The 27075-nt window shown below is 45.7% G+C and overlaps 1 protein-coding gene across 2 annotated transcripts in view; it reads right to left on the reverse strand.

The window, feature by feature from the left end:
• Positions 1 to 23092, reverse strand: part of LOC118369426 (polyunsaturated fatty acid 5-lipoxygenase-like) — a 38111-nt gene extending 15019 nt beyond the window's left edge. The window contains exons 1-4 of one of the 2 annotated variants that reach the window (XM_052498747.1): positions 22950 to 23092; positions 6517 to 6715; positions 6204 to 6285; positions 5854 to 5976 (exon numbers count right to left, since the gene is read on the reverse strand). In XM_052498747.1, the coding sequence (XP_052354707.1) occupies positions 5854 to 5976; positions 6204 to 6285; positions 6517 to 6673 (362 nt within the window). In that variant the 5' untranslated portion in view covers positions 6674 to 6715; positions 22950 to 23092. Of the gene's footprint in view, positions 1 to 5853; positions 5977 to 6203; positions 6286 to 6516; positions 6716 to 10422; positions 10804 to 22949 lie in introns of those variants that run through there. The other variant, XM_052498746.1, reaches the window with a different exon arrangement.
• Positions 23093 to 27075: the final 3983 nt, after the last annotated feature.

Raw genomic sequence — 27075 nt, forward strand, 5'->3', positions numbered from 1 at the left:
ACAGAGGAACTACAGAGCAAAGACAGACAACCCGTTTCCAAGGTTGCTATCCCTCCTAAGCAATCAAAGGAAAGTTGGACCTCATCATCACCCATATTCACCTTATTTCATAATGTAGATTAAAAGCATAGATTAAGCTGATAGGTTTGAACCAAAGTATTTGTCTACTTTTTTCAGGGAAGTCAGGAATCAATACATGCAGTCAGTCAGGAAAGAAAAAACTAGCTTTTTCAAACAGAAATTTGCATTCTGTAGCTCTAACTCCAAAATGTTTTGGGACACTGAAAAGTCCATGGAGAATAAGAGCACCTCCTCCCAGCTGCCCACTGCAGTGAGGCTCGGTAACACGGTCACCACCGATAAACCATGGAGAATAAGAGCGCCTCCTCCAAGCTGCCCACTGCAGTGAGGCTCGGTAACACGGTCACCACCGATAAATCCATGGAGAATAAGAGCACCTCCTCCAAGCTGCCCACTGCAGTGAGGCTAGGTAACAATGTCACCAACGATAAATCCATGGAGAATAAGAGCACCTCCTCCAAGCTGCCCACTGCAGTGAGGCTCGGTAACAGTCACCACCGATAAATCCATGGAGAATAAGAGCACCTCCTCCAAGCTGCCCACTGCAGTGAGGCTAGGTAACAATATCACCAACGATAAATCCACGATAATCGAGAATTTCAATCAGCATTTCTCTACGGCTGGCCATGCTTTCCTCCTGGCTACTCCAACCCCGGCCACAGCTCCGCACCCCCCACAGCTACTTGCCCAAGCCTCCCCAGCTTCTCCTTCACCCAAATCCAGATCCAGATAGTTCTGAAAGAGGTGCAAAACCTGGACCTGTGCAAATCAGCTGGGCTAGACAATCTGGACCCTCTCTTTCTAAAAGTATCAGCCGCCATTGTTGCAACTCCTATTACCAGTCTCTTCAACCTCTCTTTCGTATCGTCTGAGATTCCTAAAGATTGGAAAGATGCCGCGGTCATCGCCCTCTTCAAAGGGGGTGACACTCTGGACCCAAACTGTTATAGACCAATATCCATCCTGCCCTGCCTTTCTAAAGTCTTCGAAAGCCCTGTTAATAAACAGATCATTGACCATGTTGAATCCCACCGAACCTTCTCCCCTGTGCAATTTGGTTTTCAAGCTGGTCATGGATCCACCCCAGCCACGCTCAAGGTCCTAAACAACATCATAACCAGCATCGATAAAAGACAGTACTGTGCAGCCGTCTTCATCAAGCTGGCCAAGGCTTTTGACTCTGTCAATCACCAAATTCTTATCCACAGACTCAACAGCCTTGGTTTCTCAAATTACGGCCTCGCCTTTTCACCAACTACTTCTCAGACAGAGTTCAGTGTGTTAAATCGGAGGGCCTGTTGTCCGGACCTCTGGCAGTCTCTATGGGGGTACCACAGGGATCGATTATCGGACCAACTGTTTTCTCTGTATATATCAGCAATGTCGCTCTTGCTGCGGGTGATTCCCTGATCCACCTCTATGCAGACGACACCATTCTGAATACATCTGGCCCTTCTCTGGACACTGTGTTAACTAACCTCCAAACAAGCTTCAATGCCATACAACACTCCTTCCTTAGCCTCCAACTGCTCTTAAACGCAAGTAAAACCAAATGCATGCTTTTCAACCGCTCGCTGCCCGCACCCACCCGCCAGCCTAGCATAACTACTCTGGACGGTTCTGACTTAGAATATGTGGACAACTACAAATACCTAGGTGTCTGGCTAGACTGTAAACTCTCCTTCCAGACTCATATTAAACATCTCCAATCCAAAATGAAATATAAAATCGGCTTCCTATTTCGCAACGAAGCCTCCTTCACTCACACCGCCAAACATACCCTCGTAAAACTGACTATCCTACCGATCCTCAACTTCAGCGATGTCATTTACAAAATAGCTGCTCTATTCAGCAAACTGGATGAAGTCTATCACAGTGCCATTCGTTTTGTCACCAAAGCCCCTTATACCTCCCACCACTGTGACCTATATGCTCTAGTCTCTACATATTCGTCGCCAGTCCCACTGGCTCCAGGTCATCTATAAGTATAAGCTCCGCCTTATCTCAGCTCACTGGTCACGATAACAACACCCACCCGTAGCATGCACTCCAACAGGTATATCTCACCGGTCATCCCCAAAGCCAACACCTCTTTGGCAGCCTTTCCTTCCAGTTCTCTGCTGCCAATGACTGAAACGATTTGCAAAAATCACTGAAGCTGGAGACTTATATTTCCCTCAATAACTTTAAACATCAGCTATCTGAGCAGCTAACCAATCGCTGAATCTGTACATAGTCCATCTGTAAATAGCCCACCCAATCTACCTACCTCATCCCCATATTGTTTTTATTTACTTTTCTGCTCTTTTGCACTTCAGTATTTCTACTTGCACATCATCATCTGCTCATCTATCACTCCCGTGTTAATTTGCTAAATTGTAATTACTCCTCTACTATGTCCGATTTATTGCCTTACCTCCTCACGCCATTTGCACACACTGTATATAGACTTTATTTTTTTTCTATTGTGTTATTGACTGTATGTTTGTTTATTCCATGTGTATGTGTTTTGTTTGTTTCGCACTGCTTTGCTTTATCTTGGCCAGGTCGCAGTTGTAAATGAGAACTCCACTAGCCTACCTGGTTAAATAAAGGTAAAATAAAAAATTAATAAAACATTGAAACAATATGTGTTTGTGTTTAGGTCTGGTGATGTGTAGGATACATGCAAATGTCCCTGGTTACTCATACAGGAACTATCCTGTTCCACAGGCTTTCATACAGAGCTTTAAAACCGGTTACCTTTTAGTCACATTTACATACTACTCACCACCCACCTGCTGAGCCAACAATGGATTTCTGTTTCCCATTTAGCCTTTATTCAAACCAAGAAGTCCCTTTGAGAACAATAAAAAAAAACATTTCGAGGAACACCTCACTAGATGACAGCTCCATCCTGGACAACCTGACATTTAGAGCATAAGTGTCAATGCAAGAAACAAATGTTGCCCCTAAAAACAGAAAATGCCCTATTATGACAAGCATGGGTCTTCTACATGGACATCTCCACATTGGAAAGAGCCCTGCTGTAGGTTTAGCTCTGTAGAGAGTACAAATTAAACCATGTGTAAATCTCCACATTGGAAAGGGCCCTGCTGTAGGTTTAGCTCTGTAGAGAGTACAAATTAAACCATGTGTAAATCTCCACTTTGGAAAGACTAGGTCTAACACTACCAGATCAACATGGAGCTATATACAGGGAGTACCAGTACCAGATCAATGTGGAGCTATATACAGGGTATATACAGGGAGTACCAGTATCAGATCAATGTGGAGCTATATACAGGGAGTACCAGTATCAGATCAATGTGGAGCTATATACAGGGAGTACCAGATCAATGTGGAGCTATATACAGGGAGTACCAGATCAATGTGGAGCTATATACAGGGAGTACCAGTATCAGATCAATGTGGAGCTATATACAGGGAGTACCAGATCAATGTGGAGCTATATACAGGGAGTACCAGTAACAGATCAATGTGGAGCTATATACAGGGAGTACCAGTACCAGATCAACGTGGAGCTATGTACAAGGAGTATCAGTACCAGATCAACGTGGAGCTATTATGTACAAGGAGAACCAGTACCAGATCAATGTGCAGAGGTAAAAAGTATTTGAGGTAGATATGTACATGAAGGTAGGGTAAAGTGACTAGGCATCAGGATAGATAATAATAAGGTATTTGAGGTAAATATGTACAGTGGGGCAAAAAAGTATTTAGTCAGACACCAATTGTGCAAGTTCTCCCACTTAAAAAGATGAGAGAGGCCTGTAATTTTCATCATTGGTACACCTCAACTATGACAGAAAATCACACTGTAGAATTTTTAATGAATTTATTTGCAAATTATGGTGGAAAATAAGTATTTGGCCAATAACAAAAGTTTATCTCAATACTTTGTTATATAGCCTTTGTTGGCAATGACAGAGGTCAAACGTTTTCTGTAAGTCTTCACAAGGTTTTCACACACTGTTGCTGGTATTTTGGCCCATTCCTCCATGCAGATCTCCTCTAGAGCAGTGATGTTTTGGGGCTGTTGCTGGGCAACACGGACTTTCAACTCCCTAGGCCACTCCAGGACCTTGAAATGCTTCTTACGAAGCCACTCCTTCGTTGCCTGGGTGGTGTGTTTGGGATTATTGTCATGCTGAAAGACCCAGCCACGTTTCATTTTCAATGCCCTTGCTGATGGTAGGCTTTGTTACTTTGGTCCCAGCTCTCTGCAGGTCATTCACTAGGTCCCCCCGTGTGGTTCTGGGATTTTTGCTCACCATTCTTGTGATCATTTTGACCACATGGGGTGAGATCTTGCGTGGAGCCCCAGATCGAGGGAGATTATCAGTGGTCTTGTATGGCTTCCATTTCCTAATAATTGCTCCCACAGTTGATTTCTTCAAACCAAGCTGCTTACCTATTGCAGATTCAGTCTTCCCAGCCTGGTGCAGGTCTACAATTTTGTTTCTGGTGTCCTTTGACAGCTCTTTGGTCTTGGCCATAGTGGAGTTTGGAGTGTGACTGTTTGAGGTTGTGGACAGGTGTCTTTTATACTGATAACAAGTTCAAACAGGTGTCATTAATACAGGTAACGAGTGGAGGACAGAGGAGCCTCTTAAAGAAGAAGTTACAGGTCTGTGAGAGCCAGAAATCTTGCTTTTTTGTAGGTGACCAAATATTTATTTTCCACCATAATTTGTAAATACATTCATAAAAAAGTCCTACAATGTGATTTTCTGGACTTTTTTCTAATTTTGTCTGTCATAGTTGAGGTGTACCTATGATGAAAATTACAGGCCTCTCTCATCTTTTTAAGTGGGAGAACATGCACAATTGGTGGCTGACTAAATACTTTTTTGCCCCACTGTACATGAAGGCAGAGTAAAGTGACTAGGCATCAGGATAGTTAATAATAAGGTATTGAGGTAGATATGTACATGAAGGCAGGGTAAAGTGACTAGGCATCAGGATAGTTAATAATAAGGTATTGAGGTAGATATGTACATGAAGGCAGGGTAAAGTGACTAGGCATCAGGATAGATAATAATAAGAGTAAAATAAAGAACAGTAAAGTGATGAGTGTAAAAGTGATGAGGGGAAACAGTGATGAGTGTACAAGTGATGAGGGGAAACAGTGATGAGTGTACAAGTGATGAGGGGAAACAGTGATAAGGGGAAACAGTGATGAGGGGAAACAGTAATGAGGGGAAACAGTGGTGAAGGGAAACAGTGATGAGTGTACAAGTGATGAGGGGAAACAGTGATAAGGGGAAACAGTGATGAGGGGAAACAGTAATGAGGGGAAACAGTGGTGAAGGGAAACAGTGATGAGTGTACAAGTGATGAGTGTACAAGTGATGAGGGGAAACAGTGATGAGTGTACAAGTGATGAGGGGAAACAGTGATGAGGGGAAACAGTAATGAAGGGAAACAGTGATGAGTGTACAAGTGATGAGTGTACAAGTGATGAGGAGAAACAGTGATTAGTGTACAAGTGATGAGGGGAAACAGTGATGAGTGGAAACAGTGCTGTGTACAAGTGATGAGGGGAAACAGTGATGAGTGTACAAGTGATGAGGGGAAACAGTGATGAGGGGAAACGGTGATGAGGGGAAACAGTGATGAGGGGAAACGGTGATGAGGGGAAACAGTGATGAGGGGAAACAGCGATGAGTGTACAAGTGATGAGGGGAAACAGTGGTAGCAGGGTTTGAACCTGTAACCCTGTAATGATAGGACAATGGTTACAGAGTGTAGTATGGGTGCAGTACTTACGCCTTACTGTAGTTGAGAATGAAGTCCACTCCTTTCTCGCTGTCAAACTGGATGTCTCTGGGAAGCTCCTTGTGTGTGTTGGCATCTATACTCATTGGAAACCCAGGCTGCCACTCCCTCCATCTATACACAGCAGGACATCACAGAATCACTAGCACGTTCAGCAGCACTACTGAATTAGGACTACACTACATAACACTGCACAGATATTTTACTGTTAGGCTACACTTTATAAAGTCAGTGCATTGGATACTAGAAAACATTGACTAGTTCAATACATTGAATACATGTATTTGTTTAACGCATCTTGGTGATGTAGATGTGTGCTACACCATAAACCCAGCTCTTGCCTGTAGGTTTTCCGTCTGCTCTCCAGCTCTTTACGTCGGTGCTGCTTCTCCAGTCTGGTCTTGTCATCCTTTGGCAACCGTGCTTAAAAAAAAGTGAAAACCCGTAATGAAGATGTTTCTGGATTGATTTATGTGTTCCTTAAGATAGGGAGAGGAGACAGTTTAATGACAGACAGACAGGCCGACAGACAGGCCGACAGACAGACAGACCGACAGACAAGCCGACAGACAGACAGACAAGCCGACAGACAGACAGACAGACAGACAGACAGACAGACAGACAGATGTGACCGACCAACAGACAGACAGGTACCTCTGCCGTCCCTAAGGACCACCTCCTTGTCATCTACCAGCCAGCGGAAGCAGGGGAACTCTACGTAGTCTCCAGAGGGAGTCTTCACTGTGATGTACTTACAGTACCAGTCATCATGAACCCAGTACTTATTCTTCTCTACCTTCACCAGCTCCATCTCTCCCAGGTTCTCCCCCACCGTCACATCATAAGAGTCCACCTGAGGATGGACAACCAGGTTTAGAGCGATTGAGCTTGCTCTCATCCTGTGTAGAGTAAACATAAGGGGCTAATTCCCGGACCCAGATTCAGCCTAACCTGAGGACAGACAATAGTCATTACCAGGTTATCACTGTTACGGAAAGTGATTAAAATAATGACTTATACTGAACAAGGTTTATTGTGTTTGTTGGGATCCCCATAGCTGTTCATTTTGCACCAGGTTCTCTTTCTGGGGTCCAGATACAACAGTCAGAAAGAGACAGCATGAGGTTGATACGAGCTCATGAGTCACTGATGGTTAGTGCAGTAGAGGAAGTATACAGCCGATGCATCCTGAACTAAAGAGTACAACTGGATCTAGTGAACAAGATTCAGACACTGGTGAAGCTTTTAATGCCAGAATGAGTTGACAATTTTGATCAGATAGGGAAGCTTTTTATTGAACTTCCATGTGGTGTTCATGGGCCATGAGGTCACGAGCAGGTCACTCATCAGCTATTGGCTGTAGAAGACGTTTGTCAATAGGCCTTATGTTGTTATTTTGCTTCCTTAGAGTGAAAGAGCAGAGAATTGAATGTAGTAATCTGATTCCTTTAGACCACCCTCATACAAAGTAACAGCAATGGTGGTGATGGCGCCTCCAGGACTCACTCTGCACCGGAGCGTAACCCTTTTATCTAGTACTGTACTGTGCAATGGTAAAGGCAAGTTTCTACAGGACAATCAATGTAAAGAGATTTGAGCCTTAAAAAATGCATTATATAATCCAATCCATTGTATTTCCAGGTGACACCCAGGTAAATAGCCATGTGTAAATGGAACGAATCACAGTAAAGTCTCTTTACTCCATCTCTATGGATTACTCCCCTTGACTCATATTGGAACACAATTTCAGGCACAATTTATTTAAGAGAATAGAGCTCATCAAGTGTATGTGTAACCTCACTGACTGACGGAGTGGTTCCTCTTTTCTCAGCTTGCAGTGTGAACCTGATGACAGATGTTTCTACAGGGCTGGGCTTGATCCTGCAACACATTCTGTGGCAGATCTTACACTGGGGAACAGTCAAATAAAAAAATGATGCTGAAACAGGAAAGGGCCTTCCCCATACTATAGTTTTGGCAAGTCGGTTAGGACATCTACTGTGCATGACACAAGTCATTTTTACAACAATTGTTAACAGACAGATTATTTCACTTATAAATCACTGTATCACAATTCCAGTGGGTCAGACGTTTAATACACTAAATTGACTGTGCCTTTAAACAGCTTGGAAAATTCCAGAAAATTATGTCATGGCTTTAGAAGCTTCTGATAAGCTAATTGACATCATTTGAGTCAATTGGAGGTGTACCAGTGGATGTATTTCAAGGCCTACCTTCAAACTCAGTGCTTCTTTGCTTGATATCATGGGAAAATCAAAAGAACTCAGCCAAGACATCAGAAAAAAAATTGTAAACCTCCACAAGTCTGGTTCATCCTTGGGAGGAATTTCCAAACGCCTGAAGGTACCACATTCATCTGTTCAAACAGTAGTATGCAAGTATAAACACCATGGGACCACGCAGCCATCATACTGCTCAGGAAGGAGACGTGTTCTGTCTCCTAGAGATGAATGTACTTTGGTGCAAAAAGTGCAAATCAATCCCAGAACAACAACAAAGGACCTTGTGGAGATGCTAGAGGAAAAAGGTTCAAAAGTATCTACATTCATAGTAAAACGAGTCCGATATCAACATAACCTGAAAGTCCACTCAGCAAGGATGAAGCCACTGCTCCAAAACCACCATGAAAAAAAAACAGTCTACGGTTTGCAACTGCACATGGGGACAAAGATCATACTTTTTGGAGAAATGTCCTCTGGTCTGATGAAACAAATGGGTCTTCCAAATGGACAATGATCCCAAGCATACTTCAAAGTTGTGACAAAATGGCTTAAGGACAACAAAGTCAAGGTATTGGAGTGGCCATCACAAAGCCCTGACCTCAATCCTATAGAATATTTGTGGGCAGAACTGAAAAAGTGTGTGCGAGCAAGGAGGCCTACAAAGGGACTTTCCCCCAACTGTTGTGTTGAGGAATAATCAGAATTAGTTGGTAACATAGGTAAGATGTTTTATATTCATCATATGTTTGTAAGTTACTTCTCATCAGAATGTTTATACTGTGGCCGGGGTTGCAGTTATCTGTTCTATGTCAAGACTAAGTTACTTGGGCCGGAGAGAGCGGAGAGATCAAGCATGTATCTCTTGGTTCCACAATGTCTGTGTGCCAGTAAATGTGTCTCTGTGATCTTGTCAAGATAGGATGGATTTGATATATGCCTGTTGATATGGAGGATTTGTTTATGGTTCTGAGTTTGAGAAAATAACATAGTTTAGGAGACAAAGCTGAACGATAAATTATGCCAATGCTGTCTGGCTATGTGTGTCTTTGCTATAAAGGATCTCAGTTGCAATGTGTATGGGACTCTCAGAGAATTCATTGATAGACACTGAATTGATCTGAGAGTCACAGGGTTGTGATGAAGCTCATATAATTAAAGATGGACTTTGTGATAACTAACTCTGACTTGTGTGTGGTTTGCTCTCATGATTTGGTAAATACAGGAAATTTCCACGACAGTTGCCACGATGTTGGAAGCACAGAATTGTCTAGAATGTCATTGTATGCTGTAGAGTTAAGATGTCCCTTCATTGGATCTAAAGGGCCTAGCCCGAAGCATGACAAAATGCCCTAGACCATTATTCCTCCTCCACCAAACTTTACAGTTGGCAATGTGCATTGGGGCAGGTAGGGTTCTCATGGCATCCACAAGATTCATCACTCCAGAGAATGTTTCCACTGCTCTAGAGTCTAATGGAGGTGAGCTTTACACGACTCTAGCCGACTCTTGGCATTGCACATGGTGATCTTAGGCTTGTGTGCGGGTGCTCGGTCATGGAAACCCATTTCATGAAGCTCCTGACAAACATTTCTTGTGCTGACGTTGCTTCCAGAGGCAGTTTGGATCTTGGTAGAGAGTATTGCAACCAAGGACAGGCGATTTGTATGCGCTGTAGCACTCTGCGGTCCAGTTCTGTGAGCTTGTGTGACCTACCACTTTGCGGTTGAGCCGTTGTTGCACCTGGACGTTTCCACTTCACAATAACAGCACTTACAGTTGACCGGGGCAGCTCTAGAAGGGCACAAATTTGACGAACTGACCTTTTGGGAAGGTGGCATCCTATGATTGTGCCACGTTGAAAGTCACTGAGCTCTTCATTAAGGCCATTCTACTGCCAATGTTTGTCTATTGAGATTGCATGGCGGTGTGCTCGATTTTATACACCTGTCAGCAATGGGTGTGGTTGAAATAGCCAAATCCACTAATGCGAAGGGGTGTCCACATACTTTTGAATATATAGTGTACGTAATTGTCTACACAACTAGTAATCAGTCATCCTAAAGAGCACAATCAATTCCTTTCTTTTGAAGTTTAGTCTTCAGGACAAATACCAGAGGAAGCTTTCTAACTAAGTACATATCCGGTCTCAAGTCTGATGAAGGTACAATATTTCTAATTATTTTCATTAACAAGGTCAACTCTGTCTTTCAAGTAATGCACACACTGTGAAACCTTCAATCTCACTCTAACACGAACTCTGGTTAGTGAGCACGACAGACAAAACCCTAACCACACAAGCCACTGTAACTCAACTCACCGCCCCTCTCTCGAAGTCATTGTAGAACGGTTTGTCCAGTAAAGTCCTCTCACTGCAGCCCTCTGTTCCCACCAGGGTGATGTATATGTAGTCATCAGTCCCTGCAAACCATTGGCTCCCTGTAGCCACCATCACTGTGTAGGTTGGCATGGTGGTAAACACACACAGAATAGACAGGAGATATCCACTGGTTAACTCTATGATCACCTACTACAAGTGTGTTGGTTGTTCACTTTGAGAGAGTCTGGACCAAATTAGAGTTCCCCTTTCTGCTCATGAATATACGTAGACCTCTCTCTCTCTCTCTCTCTCTCTCATAAACAACCCCTGATGTACAGACACCACACATGCAATGTAAAAGCATTTAAACAACTAGCTAGAGGCAGAGGCATGTGATAATGTTTCATGTGGGCTGGTGTTCTGTTTAACCCCACCCCTGTATCATGCCTGAAGATCATCTTCTATTCACATTATCTCTCCCCCTCCTCTCTCTCTCTCCCCCTTCTCTCTCTCTCACCCCCTCCTCTCTCTCTCCCCCTCCTTTCTCTCTCCCCTCCTCTCTCTCTCACCCCCTCCTCTCTCTCACCCCCTCCTCTCTCTCTCCCCCTTCTCTCTCTCTCCCCCCCCTCCTCTCTCTCTCCCCCTTCTCTCTCTCTCACCCCCCTCCTCTCTCTCTCCCCCTTCTCTCTCTCTCTCCCCCCTTCTCTCTCTCCCCCTTATTTCTCTCTCTCTCTCCTCCTCTCTCCCCCTTCTCTCTCTCTCCCCCTTCTCTCTCTCCCCCTCCTCTCTCTCTCACCCCCTCCTCTCTCTCTCACCCCCTCCCTCTCTCTCTCTCCCCTTCTCTCTCTCTCACCCCCTCCTCTCTCTCTCTCCCCCTCCTCTCTCTCTCCCCCCTTCTCTCTCTCTCTCCCCCTCCTCTCTCTCTCCCCCTTCTCTCTCTCCCCCTTATCTCTCCCCTACTCTCTCCCCCTTCTCTCTCTCCCCCCTCCTCTCTCCCTTATTTCTCTCTCCCCTCCTCTCTCTCTCTCCCACCTTCTCTCTCTCTCCCCCTCTCTCTCTCTTATGTGAGGTGAGTCCAGAAGAACAACATTCCAGGTGTTAAATGTTGGTGGGGCTTCTATCCCATGATGTATTTTCCTCAATTGTATTGAGGTCCACGAATTTCACTGCTATATAGAATGATTTACATGAGTTACAACATAGTCAAATAATTTAAGTTTAATTCTAATTGGGGGTTAATTTATACAGGGTCTTTCTAATGGCTAAATATGCTCTGCATGTTTTATCTGTTAGAGACATTATGGCCATGTCAAACTGCTCAGTATAACTTCTAGTCAGACCAAGGTAAATATAGTTGGTGGTGTGGTTCAGGGTTTTTCCTCCTAGGATGAAATGGTATCTATACTGATCAAAAACATTTTTACTGATTTTACAGTTCATAAGTTCATAAAGTTCATATAAATAAATCAGTCAATTGAAATAAATTATTTAGGCCCGAATCTATGGATTTCACATGACTGGGAAGGGGCACAGTCAAGGGTGGGCCTAGGATTTCATATGACTGGGAAGGGGCACAGTCATGGGTGGGCCTAGGATTTCATATGACTGGGAAGGGGCACAGTCAAGGGTGGGCCGAGGATTTCATATGACTGGGAAGGGGCACAGTCAAGGGTGGGCCGAGGATTTCATATGACTGGGAAGGGACACAGTCATGGGTGGGCCTAGGATTTCATATGACTGGGAAGGGACACAGTCATGGGTGGGCCTAGGATTTCATATGACTGGGAAGGGACACAGTCATGGGTGGGCCGAGGATTTCATATGACTGGGAAGGGACACAGTCATGGGTGGGCCTAGGATTTCATATGACTGGGAAGGGGCACAGTCAAGGGTGGGCCGAGGATTTCATATGACTGGGAAGGGACACAGTCAAGGGTGGGCCGAGGATTTCATATGACTGGGAAGGGGCACAGTCAAGGGTGGGCCGAGGATTTCATATGACTGGGAAGGGACACAGTCAAGGGTGGGCCGAGGATTTCATATGACTGGGAAGGGACACAGTCAAGGGTGGGCCGAGGATTTCATATGACTGGGAAGGGGCACAGTCAAGGGTGGGCCGAGGATTTCATATGACTGGGAAGGGACACAGTCAAGGGTGGGCCTAGGATTTCATATGACTGGGAAGGGACACAGTCAAGGGTGGGCCGAGGATTTCATATGACTGGGAAGGGACACAGTCAAGGGTGGGCCGAGGATTTCATATGACTGGGAAGGGACACAGTCATGGGTGGGCCTAGGATTTCATATGACTGGGAAGGGGCACAGTCATGGGTGGGCCTAGGATTTCATATGACTGGGAAGGGACACAGTCAAGGGTGGGCCTAGGATTTCATATGACTGGGAAGGGGCACAGTCAAGGGTGGGCCTAGGATTTCATATGACTGGGAAGGGACACAGTCAAGGGTGGGCCTATGATTTCATATGACTGGGAAGGGGCACAGTCAAGGGTGGGCCTAGGATTTCATATGACTGGGAAGGGACACAGTCATGGGTGGGCCTAGGATTTCATATGACTGGGAAGGGACACAGTCATGGGTGGGCCTAGGATTTCATATGACTGGGAAGGGACACAGTCAAGGGTGGGCCGAGGATTTCATATGACTGGGAAGGGACACAGTCAAGGGTGGGCCGAGGATTTCATATGACTGGGAAGGGACACAGTCAAGGGTGGGCCGAGGATTTCATATGACTGGGAAGGGACACAGTCAAGGGTGGGCCGAGGATTTCATATGACTGGGAAGGGACACAGTCAAGGGTGGGCCGAGGATTTCATATGACTGGGAAGGGACACAGTCATGGGTGGGCCGAGGATTTCATATGACTGGGAAGGGACACAGTCAAGGGTGGGCCGAGGATTTCATATGACTGGGAAGGGACACAGTCATGGGTGGGCCTAGGATTTCATATGACTGGGAAGGGACACAGTCAAGGGTGGGCCTAGGATTTCATATGACTGGGAAGGGACACAGTCAAGGGTGGGCCGAGGATTTCATATGACTGGGAAGGGGCACAGTCAAGGGTGGGCCGAGGATTTCATATGACTGGGAAGGGACACAGTCATGGGTGGGCCGAGGATTTCAACGATTTTCCCCCCAGAAAAGGTCTTCATTCCAGACAGAAATATTCTTCAGTTTCATCAGCTGTCAGTGTGGCTGGTCTCAGATGATACCAAAGATGAAGAAGCCGGAAGAGGAGGTTCTGGGCTGGCATTGTAACACGTGGGCATGGTAACACGTGGTCTGCAGTTGTGAGGCCGGTTGAAAGTACAGCCAAATTGTCTGAAATGACTCTGGAGGTGGTTTATGGTAGAGAAATGAACAAATTCTCTGGCAACAGCTCTGGTGGACATTCCTGCAGTCAGCATGCCAATTGATTTTTGTGCGTATGTAACATTTCTGGGATCTTTTATTTCAGCTCATGAAACATTGGACCAACACTTTACATGTTGCGTTTATATTTTTGTTCAGTACATGTTCTTCTTTCTCTTGAGAAATCACAGGCAGCAATTGAACATGTTTTCATCTACAGTGACTACTCAGAAAGGTAGAGCGTAGCTCTCTAGCCATCCATTAATAGGCTACACATATTTAGCAGTCAAATCACGAGGTGACATCAGACAACAGTGGGCAGTGTAGCCTGGTATCAAGACAATATATGCAAATATGGATTCCAACTATTTTACTGCAGGGTACAGAAGGATGTACTAATATAGTTCCATAGTGAACCAGGACTGTATGTGGTTTGGTCTGGGGGGGGTCCAGCTTTCAAAAACTCAGTCCGGCTTTCAACTTACTTGGACTCAGTAAAAATAACCTCAGAGATCTCCATCTAGCTAGCTACTAGTTTGTGTCCGGGGGATGTGATGTGAGCAACCAGCAGATAAGGCATTGACCAAGTTCCTCTATGCCAAACTGAGGTTCAGTTATGTACAGAAGTGTTAAGCCGGAACAATGGAACTTTAACGGAAGCAGCCCGTTTGTCAAGAGACACTAGAGGAGGGTAAGCTGATCCTAGTTCAGTTAAAAGGCAACTTCTACCTCAAGCCACATAGGAATGGAGAAGCAAAAAGAATATCTGGTTTACTCAGAGATGTTGTGCAGCAATCTAATCTCAAAGTTACAGACAGTATTGTGTAAAGCACAGGGCAGGACCAACACCCACAGCAGTCCTTCTAGGGAAACTGAAGTGGAGACTGAACCATAATAACAGGTTTAGCTTACATATTCAAAGGATATATTTATGTAACCTATTTGTTAAGATAACAATACATTTCTTACATGATGAGTAAACTACACCAATGTTACTGTATATTTCATTATTTCCACTATGTTTTCATTCATTGAATTCACTTAGTCTATTTAATGAGAATTTGAAAGATTCTTATTTGCATAAAATAGACAGAGAACAGTCAAAAATAGATAATAGTATTTATTCTCGGAGTGCGCTGCCATGTAACCACGAACAACAGTTTATATACAAAATATGACGTTATTGGTGAATGAATCTCCTCCTCCCGACCGAGACCAAGCAAGTTTAAAAGTTAATTCCGTCTCACTAGCGCACACACAGGACACACTATATAACTGAATTAACTCTTGACCCCTCACCATTATCGATCACCACTTAGCTGACAGTTCTAGTTAACAGAAAACCTAGGAATGCACTCACTGCCTTATCTAAAACACCCCAGGGCTAAATTTCGTCAGTTCAACCATAGTTTAAAGACCTTTTCTCCTTACTTAAAAACCCCTCACTCCTAACCTCCTCCAACCTGGCTGGAATGGTATTTATTTAAATGTAATTACCCCCTGTTTCAGGCTCCACTATCCCTCACTTATGAACTCATATTGTTAATCAGATATAATAAAACAGAGTATAAGTTTACTTACAGTTCTATTTAAATGGGGATATTGTTTAGTCATTTATTCATAAAATTCCTAACAACCAACCAAATCATAAGTTCTGTATGAGAAATAACAGCCTTTAAAATGACTCAATAATATACAACATTTTAACACAATTCTGATCTTTTATCATTTATAAAATCAGAGCAAGAAACTGACAAGAATTGATGTATAAATAAAAATAAATAAACCATTCCTTCCCTGATATATTATTAGAATATCATCATTAAACATTGTTCATAAATAAACGGATCTGAAGACGGGGTAGTTCTAGCCTGGTTACACAAGACATAACACTGTACTCACCATCGTCCATACGGTAAGGTGAGCCGTGTTAATTTAGTCTGTTTTAACCAAGCTAGGATAGGTCATGTGTAGACTACTGTCAGGATATATTGAGCAGCAGTGAGATGATATGTTCCCTTTAGGCCTGAATTCTGACAAGGTTTGGCTCAATTCCTTTTCAATTCAGCAGGTAAACCGACATGTAAATTCCAATACTTGTCATTGCTTTTCAATGAGGATAATTAGAATTGGGATTTCAGTTTACTTCCTGAATTGGCTGAATTGAAATGGAATTGTCCCTAACTCTGAACCAAGTAATGATGTAAATGAACATTTAAATGAACATTTGAGTTACAAGCGTAGATCTTAAGGACTTTGGCCCGTAGCGTTTCAAAAGCATAGTTTAGGTCTACAGAATAAACACATTACTACATTCAATGCAGACATCTCAGGTGCTCCACTTATCAATGCAACCAACCAATGTACATACATTAACTGAGACAATCATGTCTTAAACCCATGATAGGATTCACAAAAGTGTTTCAACAAGGTCACATTCAGCAGGCACCACAATGGGATGAAACGCTGTGAAACAGAAAAGATGCTACCTCAATCTGTCATTTGCATTGGACTAAATGTTTTCCCCCACGTTTACACTGCTGAACATAACCCTGGTTTCAGTCAACTAAACACGGCTCTCGAGTGGCACAGCGGTCTAAGGCAATGCATCTCAGCGTAGAGAGGCGTCACTACATTCCCTGGTTCGAATCCAGGCTGTATCACATCCGGCTGTAATAGGGTAGAGTCCAGGTTTGGCTGGGGTAGGCCGTAATTGTAATAACAATTAGTCCTTAACCAACTTGCTAGTTAAATAAGAAAAGAGGAATCTCGAATATAAAATATATTTTGATTTGTTTAACACTTGTTTTGTTACTGCATAAAGTTTCCTAGCGCCAAAATAACAAATCTCGTACAAAAGACCATAGAGAATAAAGTCTGAGCATCGATGAGATTGACTTAAGAGGTGAAGGCTAAGGGCTTAGCTACCGTGCCATGGGTGGGCTGGAAGAAATCATTGGTAAACATTCCCATAGGAGAGATGTGCATTGGGACAGTGGTAAACATTCCCTTAGGAGAGATGTGCATTGGGACAGTGGTAAACATTCCCATAGGAGAGATGTGCATTGGGACAGTGGTAAACATTCCCTTAGGAGAGATGTGCATTGGGACAGTGGTAAACATTCCCTTAGGAGAGATGTGCATTGGGACAGTGGTAAACATTCCCTTAGGAGAGATGTGCATTGGGACAGTGGTAAACATTCCCTTAGGAGAGATGTGCATTGGGACAGTGGTAAACATTCCCTTAGGAGAGATGTGCATTGGGACAGTGGTAAACATTCCCTTAGGAGAGATGTGCATTGGGACAGTGGTAAACATTCCCTTAGGATAGATGTGCATAGGGACAGTGGTAAACAGTCGCTTAGGAGAGATGTGCATTGGGACAGTGGTAAACATTCCCTTAGGAGAGATGTGCATTGGGACAGTGGTAAACATTCCCTTAGGAGAGATGTGCATTGGGACAGTGGTAAACATTCCCTTAGGAGAGATGTGCATTGGGACAGTGGTAAACATTCCCTTAGGAGAGATGTGCATTGGGACAGAGCATCAGTCCTCCAAAGAGAGTATGGCCTCGTCTTTTTTATAGCCCTGTAACATACATGTAAGTACAGGACCACAATGGAAACAAGTCTTTCAACTTTGTGTTTATATCGTTGACAGTTAATGGTATGTATCTGTTGCCGGGTGCACATTTTTTATGTATTTTAAATTGTCCACTAAAACAAAATCCTCTCCATTTCTGCACTGATCTGAAAACACAGGATAGCTGAAAGCAGTATGGAAGCGGCCTACCAGGAAGTAGTGTTTACCTAACCAGCTCGTTCAGTGCAGCTGAAGGAAAGCAGATTGGGAAAAGAAGTGACTAGACTATTGAGACCAGATGTGATGGCATATTGCTGCAGAATGCTGTAGTAGCCATGCTGGTTAACTGTGCCTTGAATTGTAAATAAATCAGTGTCATCAGCAAAGCACCCCCACACCATCACACCTCCTCCATGCTTTACGTGGGAAATACAACATGCAGAGGTCATCCGTTTACCCACATCACGTCTCACAAAGACACGGCGGTTGGAACCAAATATCTCACATTTGGACTCCAGACCAAAGGACAAATTTACACCAGTCTAATGTTCAATGATCATATTTCTTGGCCCAAGCAAGTCTCTTCTTCTTATTGGTGTCCTTTACTAGTGGTTTCTTTCAGCAATTCAACCATGAAGGCCTGAATCACAGTCTCCTCTGAACAGTTGATGTAACAGACACATCTCAACTTGAACTCTGTGAAGCATTTATTTGGGTTGCAATTTCTGAGGCTGGTAACTCAAAATAAATTTTCCTCTGCAGCAGAGGTAACTCTGGGTCTTACATTCCTGAGGTGGTCCTCATGAGAGCCAGTTTCATCATAGCGCTTGATGGTTTTTGCGACTGTACTTGAAGAAACATTTAAAGTTCTTGAAATGTTCTGTATTGACTGACCATGTTTTAAAGTAATGATGGACTGTCGTTTTTTCTCTTTGCTTATTTGAGCTGTTCTTGCCATAGCCCTATTTGGTAAAAGACCAAGTCCATACTATCTTCTATATACCGCACCTACCATGTCACAATACAACTGATTGGCTCAAACACATTAAGAAGGAAAGACATTCCACAAATGAACTTTTAACAAGGCACACCTGTTAATTGAAATGCATTCCAGGTGACTACCTCATGAAGCTGGTTGAGCGAATGCCAAGAGTGTGCAAAGCTGTCATCAAGGCAAAGGGTGGCTATTTGAAGAATCTCAAATATAAAATATATTTTGATTTGTTTAACACTTGTTTGGTTACTACATGATTCCACTGAGAACTACCCAGTGACACGAGCCTACCAGACAAGCAAAATAACACTGAAACATGCATGAGAGCATCAGCTGTTCCGGACGACTGTGTGATCACGCTCTCCGCAGCCGATGTGAGTAAAACCTTTAAACAGGTCAACATTCACAAGGCCGCAAGGCCAGATGGATACCAGGACGTGTACCCCTGAGCATGCACTGACCAACTGGCAAGTCTTCACTGACATTTTCACTCTCCTTGTCTGAGTCTGTAATACCAACATGTTTCAAGCAGACCACCATAGTCCCTGTGCCAAAGAACACTAAGGTAATCTGCCTAAATGACTACCAACCCGTAGCACTCACGTCTGTAGCCGTGAAGTGCTTTGAAAGGCTGGTCATGACTCACATCAACATCATCATCATCCCAGAAACCCTAGACCCACTCCAATTTACATACCGCCCCAACAGATCCACAGATGATACAATTTATATTGCACTTCACACTGCCCTTTCACACCTGGACAAAAGGAACACCTATGTGAGAAGGCTATTCATTGACTACAGCTCAGCGGTCAACACCATAGTGCCCTCAAAGCTCATCACTAAGCTAAACACCTCCCTCTGCAACTGGATCCTGGACTTCCTGACGGGCTGCCCCCAGGTGGTAAGGGTAGGTAACAACACATCCGCCACACTGATCCTCAACACGGGGACCCCTAAGGAGTGCGTGCTCAGTCCACTCCTGTACTACATGTTCACTCATGACTGCACGGCCAGGCACAACTCCAACACCATCATTAAGATTGCTGATGACACAGCAAGTGGTAGGCCTGATCACCGACAACAACGAGACAGCCGATAGGGAGGAGGTCAGAGACCTGACCATGTGGTGCAAGGACAACAACCTCTCCCTCAATGTGATCAAGACAAAAGGAGATGATTGTGGACTACGGGAAAAGGAGGACTGAGCATGCCCCCATTCTCATCGACGGGGTGGAACAGGTTGAAAGCTTCAAATTCCTTGGCGTCCACATCACCAACAAACTAGAATGGTCCAAACACACCAAGACAGTCGTGAAGAGGGCACGGCAAAACCTATTCCCCCTCAGGAGACTGAAAAGAATTTGCATGGGTCCTCAGATCCTCAAAAGGTTCTATAGCTGCACCATCGAGAGCATCCTGACTTGCATCACTGCCTGGTATGGCAACCGCTTGGCCTCCGACCACAAGGCACTACAGAGGGTAGTGCATACGGCCCAGGACATCACTGGGGCCAAGCTTCCTGCCATCCAGGACCTCTATACCAGGCGGTGTCAGAGGAAGGCCCTAACAATTGTCAGACTCCTGCCACCCTAGTCAGACGGTTCTCTCTGCTATCGCACGGCAAGCGGTACCAAAGCGCCAAGTCTAAGTCCAAGAGGCTTATAAACAGCTTCTCCTGAACAGTTAATCAAATGGTTACCCAGACTATTTGCATTGCCCCCCGCCCCCCCCTACACTTCTGCTACTCCTAATAACTCTTACCTACATATTACCTCAATTACCTCGACACCGGTGCTCCCGCACATAGACTCTGTGCCGGTACCCCCTGTATAAAGCCTCCACATAGACTCTGTACCGGTACCCCCTGTATGAAGCCTCCACATAGACTCTGTACCGGTACCCCCTGTATAAAGCCTCCACATAGACACTGTACCGGTACCCCCTGTATAATGCCTCCACATAGACTCTGTACCGGTACCCCCTGTATGAAGCCTCCACATAGACTCTGTACCGGTACCCCCTGTATAAAGCCTCCACATAGACTCTGTACCGGTACCCCCTGTATAAAGCCTCCACATAGACTCTGTACCGGTACCCCCTGTATAAAGCCTCCACATGCCGGTACCCCCTGTAAGTCGCTCTGGATAAGAGCGTCTGCTAAATGACTTAAATGTAAATGTAAATAAAGCCTCCACATAGACTCTATACCGGTACCCCCTGTATAAAGCCTCCACATAGACTCTGTACCGGTACCCCCTGTATAAAGCCTCCACATAGACTCTGTACCGGTACCCCCTGTATAAAGCCTCCACATAGACTCTGTACCGGTACCCCCTGTATAAAGCCTCCACATAGACTCTGTACCGGTACCCCCTGTATATAGCCTCCACATAGACTCTGTACCGGTACCCCCTGTATAAAGCCTCCACATAGACTCTGTACCGGTACCCCCTGTATATAGCCTCCACATAGACTCTGTACCGGTACCCCCTGTATAAAGCCTCCACATAGACTCTGTACCGGTACCCCTGTATATAGCCTCCACATAGACTCTGTACCGGTACCCCCTGTATAAAGCCTCCACATAGACTCTGTACCGGTACCCCCTGTATAAAGCCTCCACATAGACTCTGTACCGGTACCCCCTGTATAAAGCCTCCACATAGACTCTGTACCGGTACCCCCTGTATAAAGCCTCGCTATTGTTATTTACTGCTGCTCTTTAATTATATGTTATTCTAATATCTTATTTTTGTATTTTTTCTTAAAACTGTATTGTTGGTAAAGGGCTTGTAAGTAAGCATTTCACTGTAAGGTCTACAGCAGTTGTATTCGGCGCATGAGACAAATCAAATTTGATTTGGTAATTTCATAGTTTTGACGTATTCACTATGATTCTACAATGTAGAAAATAGTACAAATAAAGAAAAACCCTTGAATGAGTTGGTGTTGTAAAACCTTTGACCGGTAGCGTACATATGATTCTCATGACTTCCCATTTCCTTACATCATTTGGCTTAACAAGATAAGAACATGGCCCATATTCATAAGGCACTCCAGTGTGGGGATCATCATGATAACAATGGACTGATAAGATTACAGAAACCTCTGTCGTGGGTATCAAGGCTTTGTACATAATAACACAATAAAAGAACAATAATGAGGCTATCGTTCCTTTAGTTTATTTAGCACATTTTCTCTTACTTTGTTAAAACCCTGCATTATTGGTTAAGGGCTTGTAAGTAAGCATTTAACAGTACAGCCTACACCTATTGTATTCGGCGCATGTGATCAATACATTATTTGATTTTGATTCAGCATGGTAATGTAAAGTCCAGTTACATCCAGGGCAGGCTGTTGTTGTGGGTAAACAGATTTAGGACTCGTTTCTGACCCCTTGTGGACAGAGTCATACTACACTATCATAAATAAACACAAAAGAGCCAAAGGAAAGGGGGATAACTAGCAGGTTGTACAACTGAACGCATTCAACTGAAATGTGTCTTCCGAATTTAACCCACCCCCTCTGAATCAGAGAGGTGCGGAGGGCTGCCTTAATAGACATCCACGTCTTCCAAGTGCAAGTTTCTTCCTGAAGTGCTTAACTCAGGTTTCCATTTGGGTGCTTCAAATTATATAGCACCATCTTACATGTATTTATTTATGCTAGTGTCTAGATCTCAGTAGCTGACAAACTCCTTCTACATACACCCGAACACAGGAAATGTAGACGGGGAGCAAATATAACATATGTTAGAACCACTGCCATCAGTCCATACATCAGTTCATGGTCCTCTTATAGGAACAATGTCAACACCAGTCTTCTGGTAGGTAAGTTTCCCAAAATTCCAACATGTTCCATTTCCATCCTGTACCTGGGATGTCTGGGAAACCTGGGATGTCTGGGAAACCTGGGATGTCTGGGAAATCTGGGATGTCTGGGAAACCTGGGATGTCTGGGAAACCTGGGATGTCTGGGAAACCTGGGATGTCTGGGAAACCTGGGATGTCTGGGAAACCTGGGCATTTTGGAAAAGTTTCATTTTGCAACCCTACTGGATACTAGTCCCTTGGACTCTCTCATAGACACAAATCTCTATAAATTCTAAATCCTCCCGGTAGATACACAACATCATTAGAATGAGACATAACTGTTTCTGCACGCTACAATAGTAAATCACGGCCTCATTCCCTGAATCTAACCTGCACCATAGACAAGAGACACACTACACACTGAAAGCCGAACGGATGCTTTAACACACACACACATCTGTTAAACTGCATGGTGAACAAATTAAAAAGCAAACCTGTTTCGATGTCAGACAGACAATAAGACTTTTTGGGGGAGTATCAAAATAAAAAATAAATTATGTTCAGTTTTGAACAAACTGATGTGGGATTTTATCATTAGGATTCTATGAGACATAGGCTGCTCAAAAAGTACAGTTCTGTGTTCAACACAAGCTTGGGGAGTGTTTCTTTATTCTCATAAAATGTTCGTTGAATCTGGGCTCTTATAACTGACATACTACACATTTAAATCCTTGTCTCATTGATTATGTGTCTAGCTTTGTACTCACAACAGTAGGTACATGAGGAAAAGAAGGCTTCCGATTGGATACGCCAGATTGTCCGGTGTGACTTTCCCCTCCGTCATTGGCTGGGTGACTTCTTAGGAGCGGGTGGTGGGGTAGGATGGGGGAGTAGTGTACATAATTGGGTTTCTATGGCATTACCAACGAGTGTTGTTAGGGGTTCATTGCCCATAGCTGCCCATCGAAGCAGAGGAAGCCATTGTCTATAGGTATCCATGGCAATAGTTGCCGGGGTGTTGTCCAAAGCCAAGCCACAAGTTTGGCGGATGGTTTCAGCACAACATTATAGGCGCAGACACAGACATGGGCACTGGATTAGCACTGCCATGGGGCCCAGCGCCTAGCATTCCTCTGCTTTCCGACTGGGGTAAGCAGCTACTAGGCTCGGCTCCAGTGGCTGAGCCACAATGGCCGCCTCTGGTAGCAGGGGTCAACACCTCCGAATGGAAGCCGACTTCCTTAAAACTGAAAACGTTTACTAGGGCAAATTACAGACAGGCCTCTATACAGACCCTTCTTCAACCCATAGGTGATAAAGGCCACAGCCTGTGAGGGCACACAGCAGATTTAGTTGAGAGACAGGCCTCTGTACAGATCCTTCTTCACCCCATAGGTGATAAAGGCCACAGCCTGTGAGGGCACACAGCAGATGTAGTTGAGATACAGGCCTCTGTACAGACCCTTCTTCAACCCATATGTGATAAAGGCCACAGCCTGTGAGGGCACACAGCAGATGTAGTTGAGAGACAGGCCTCTATACAGACCCTTCTTCAACCCATAGGTGATAAAGGCCACAGCCTGTGAGGGCACACAGCAGATGTAGTTGAGAGACAGGCCTCTATACAGACCCTTCTTCACCCCATACTGACTGTATACAAGAGTCTTGGTCAGGGTACTGTAGAGGGAGACAAGTGGGAAGACAAAGTTATGCTTTATTATACAGTGCTTAGCAGGAAAGTATTTATCAATTACATTGTAATATGTTAATTACATGATAATAAAAGATCAAAATCAGTTAGAGATGTTTGGAACAGGTTATTCTGCCAGTCTGTTTGGCTGGTTAATACAGACAGAGACATACACACAGGCTCGGGAATGACATCATCAGACACACAAGCCCTTATTGTATGGAGTAGAACATAGTAACTCAACAGTCTTACTCTAAGTGAGGAGGTTGTCTCGTAAATCATTACGGAGTATCAGGTGCTGGAGTAATTCCACTGCCACGGTGCAGCAGGGTGAACTGTGAAAAGCAGGCCTGGTATGCTGCAGTCTCCTTGAGGACCAACCATGTTCACTCATGACTGCACGGCAAGGCACGACTCAATAATACCCACACTCCACAAAACTCCTATTGCCAAGCGATTTTTCTAAGTATTCAAACAGGGTCCTTTTGCCTTTCAGATCGTAATACATTAGATTATATGTGCAGGGGTATATACTTTTTTTTAACAAGAGCCCTGTGTTTGGAGAGGAAGGGTTAAATGGCGCCACTTACTGACATTTGTCAGATTCAGGAAGCACCACTCCTAACCGCATCCTTCTCCAGGCAACATCTAGAGGATAGCTGGGAGAGGAGACGGAGAAGAGGAGTACTCTGGACAGGAGACAGAGAAGAGAAGGGGGGACAGAGAGAGGAGAAGAACAGGTAGAGGAGACAAAGAAGAGGAGTACTCTGGACAGGAGACAGAGAAGAGAAGGGGAACAGGGAGAGGAGAAGAACAGGTAGAGGAGACAAAGAAGAGGAGTACTCTGGACAGGAGACAGAGAAGAGAAGGGGGGACAGGGAGAGGAGAAGAACAGGTAGAGGAGACAAAGAAGAGGAGTACTCTGGACAGGAGACAGAGAAGAGAAGGGGAACAGGGAGAGGAGAAGAACAGGTAGAGGAGACAAAGAAGAGGAGTACCCTGGACAGGAGACAGAGAAGAGAAGGGGGACAGGGAGAGGAGAAGAACAGGTAGAGGAGACAAAGAAGAGGAGTACTCTGGACAGGAGACAGAGAAGAGAAGGGGGGAACAGGGAGAGGAGAAGAACAGGTAGAGGAGACAAAGAAGAGGAGTACTCTGGACAGGAGACAGAGAAGAGAAGGGGGGACAGGGAGAAGAGACGGAGAAGGGAGGAACAAGGAGAGGAGACGGAGAAGGGGGAACAGGGAGAAGAGACGGAGGAAGGGGGAACAGGGAGAGGAGACGGAGAAGGGGGGAACAAGGAGAGGAGACGGAGGAGGGCGGAACAGGGAGAGGAGACGGAGAAGGGGGAACAGGGAGAAGAGACGGAGGAGGGCGGAACAGGGAGAGGAGACGGAGAAGGGGGAACAGGGAGAAGAGACGGAGGAGGGCGGAACAGGGAGAGGAGACGGAGAAGGGGGAACAGGGAGAGGAGACGGAGAAGGGGGGAACAAGGAGAGGAGACGGAGGAGGGGGGAACAAGGAGAGGAGAAGGAGAAGGGGGGAACAGGGAGAGGAGACGGAGAAGGGGGGAACAGGGAGAGGAGACGGAGAAGGGGGAACAGGGAGAGGAGACGGAGAAGGGGGAACAAGGAGAGGAGACGGAGAAGGGGGAACAGGGAGAGGAGACGGAGAAGGGGGGAACAGGGAGAGGAGACGGAGAAGGGGGGAACAGGGAGAGGAGACGGAGAAGGGGGGAACAGGGAGAGGAGACGGAGACGGGGGGAACAGGGAGAGGAGACGGAGAAGGGGGAACAGGGAGAGGAGACGGAGAAGGGGGGAACAAGGAGAGGAGACGGAGGAGGGGGAACAAGGAGAGGAGATGGAGAAGGGGGAACAGGGAGAGGAGACTGAGAAGGGGGAACAGGGAGAGGAGACGGAGAAGGGGGAACAGGGAGAGGAGACGGAGAAGGGGGAACAAGGAGAGGAGACGGAGAAGGGGGGAACAGGGAGAGGAGACGGAGAAGGAGGGAACAGGAGAGGAGACGGAGAAGGGGGAACAGGGAGAGGAGACTGAGAAGGGGGAACAGGGAGAGGAGACGGAGATCGGGGAACAGGGAGAGGAGACGGAGGAGGGGGAACAAGGAGAGGAGACGGAGAAGGGGGAACAGGGAGAGGAGACGGAGAAGGGGGAACAGGGAGAGGAGACGGAGAATGGGGAACAGGGAGAGGAGACGGAGAAGGGGGAACAGGGAGAGGAGACGGAGAAGGGGGAACAAGGAGAGGAGACGGAGAAGGGGGAACAGGGAGAGGAGACTGAGAAGGGGGAACAGGGAGAGGAGACGGAGAATGGGAGAACAAGTAGAGGAGACGGAGGAGGGGGGACCAAGGAGAGGAGACGGAGAAGGGGGGAACAGGGAGAGGAGACGGAGAAGGGGGGAACAGGGAGAGGAGACGGAGAATGGGGGAACAGAGAGAGGAGACGGAGAAGGGGGGAACAGGGAGAGGAGACGGAGAAGGGGGGAACAAGGAGAGGAGACGGAGAAGGGGGGAACAGGGAGAGGAGACTGAGAAGGGGGGGAACAGGGAGAGGAGACGGAGAATGGGAGAACAAGTAGAGGAGACGGAGGAGGGGCGAACAAGGAGAGGAGACGGAGAAGGGGGGAACAAGGAGAGGAGACGGAGAAGGGGGGAACAAGGAGAGGAGACGGAGAAGGGGGGAACAGGGAGAGGAGACGGAGAAGGGGGGAACAGGGAGAGGAGACTGAGAAGGGGGGAACAGGGAGAGGAGACTGAGAAGGGGGGAACAGGGAGAGGAGACTGAGAAGGGGGGGAACAGGGAGAGGAGACTGAGAAGGGGGGTAACAGGGAGAGGAGACGGAGAATGGGAGAACAAGTAGAGGAGACGGAGGAGGGGGGAACAAGGAGAGGAGACGGAGAAGGGGGGAACAAGGAGAGGAGATGGAGAAGGGGGAACAAGGAGAGGAGACGGAGAAGGGGGGAACAGGGAGAGGAGACGGAGAAGGGGGAACAAGGAGAGGAGACTGAGAAGGGGGAACAGGGAGAGGAGACTGAGAAGGGGGAACAGGGAGAGGAGACGGAGAATGGGAGAACAAGTAGAGGAGACGGAGGAGGGGGAACAAGGAGAGGAGAGGAGACGGAGAAGGGGGAACAAGGAGAGGAGATGGAGAAGGGGGAACAAGGAGAGGAGACGGAGAAGGGGG

Source organism: Oncorhynchus keta, chromosome 36, assembly GCF_023373465.1.
Source record: "Oncorhynchus keta strain PuntledgeMale-10-30-2019 chromosome 36, Oket_V2, whole genome shotgun sequence".
Lineage (NCBI taxonomy): Eukaryota > Metazoa > Chordata > Actinopteri > Salmoniformes > Salmonidae > Oncorhynchus > Oncorhynchus keta.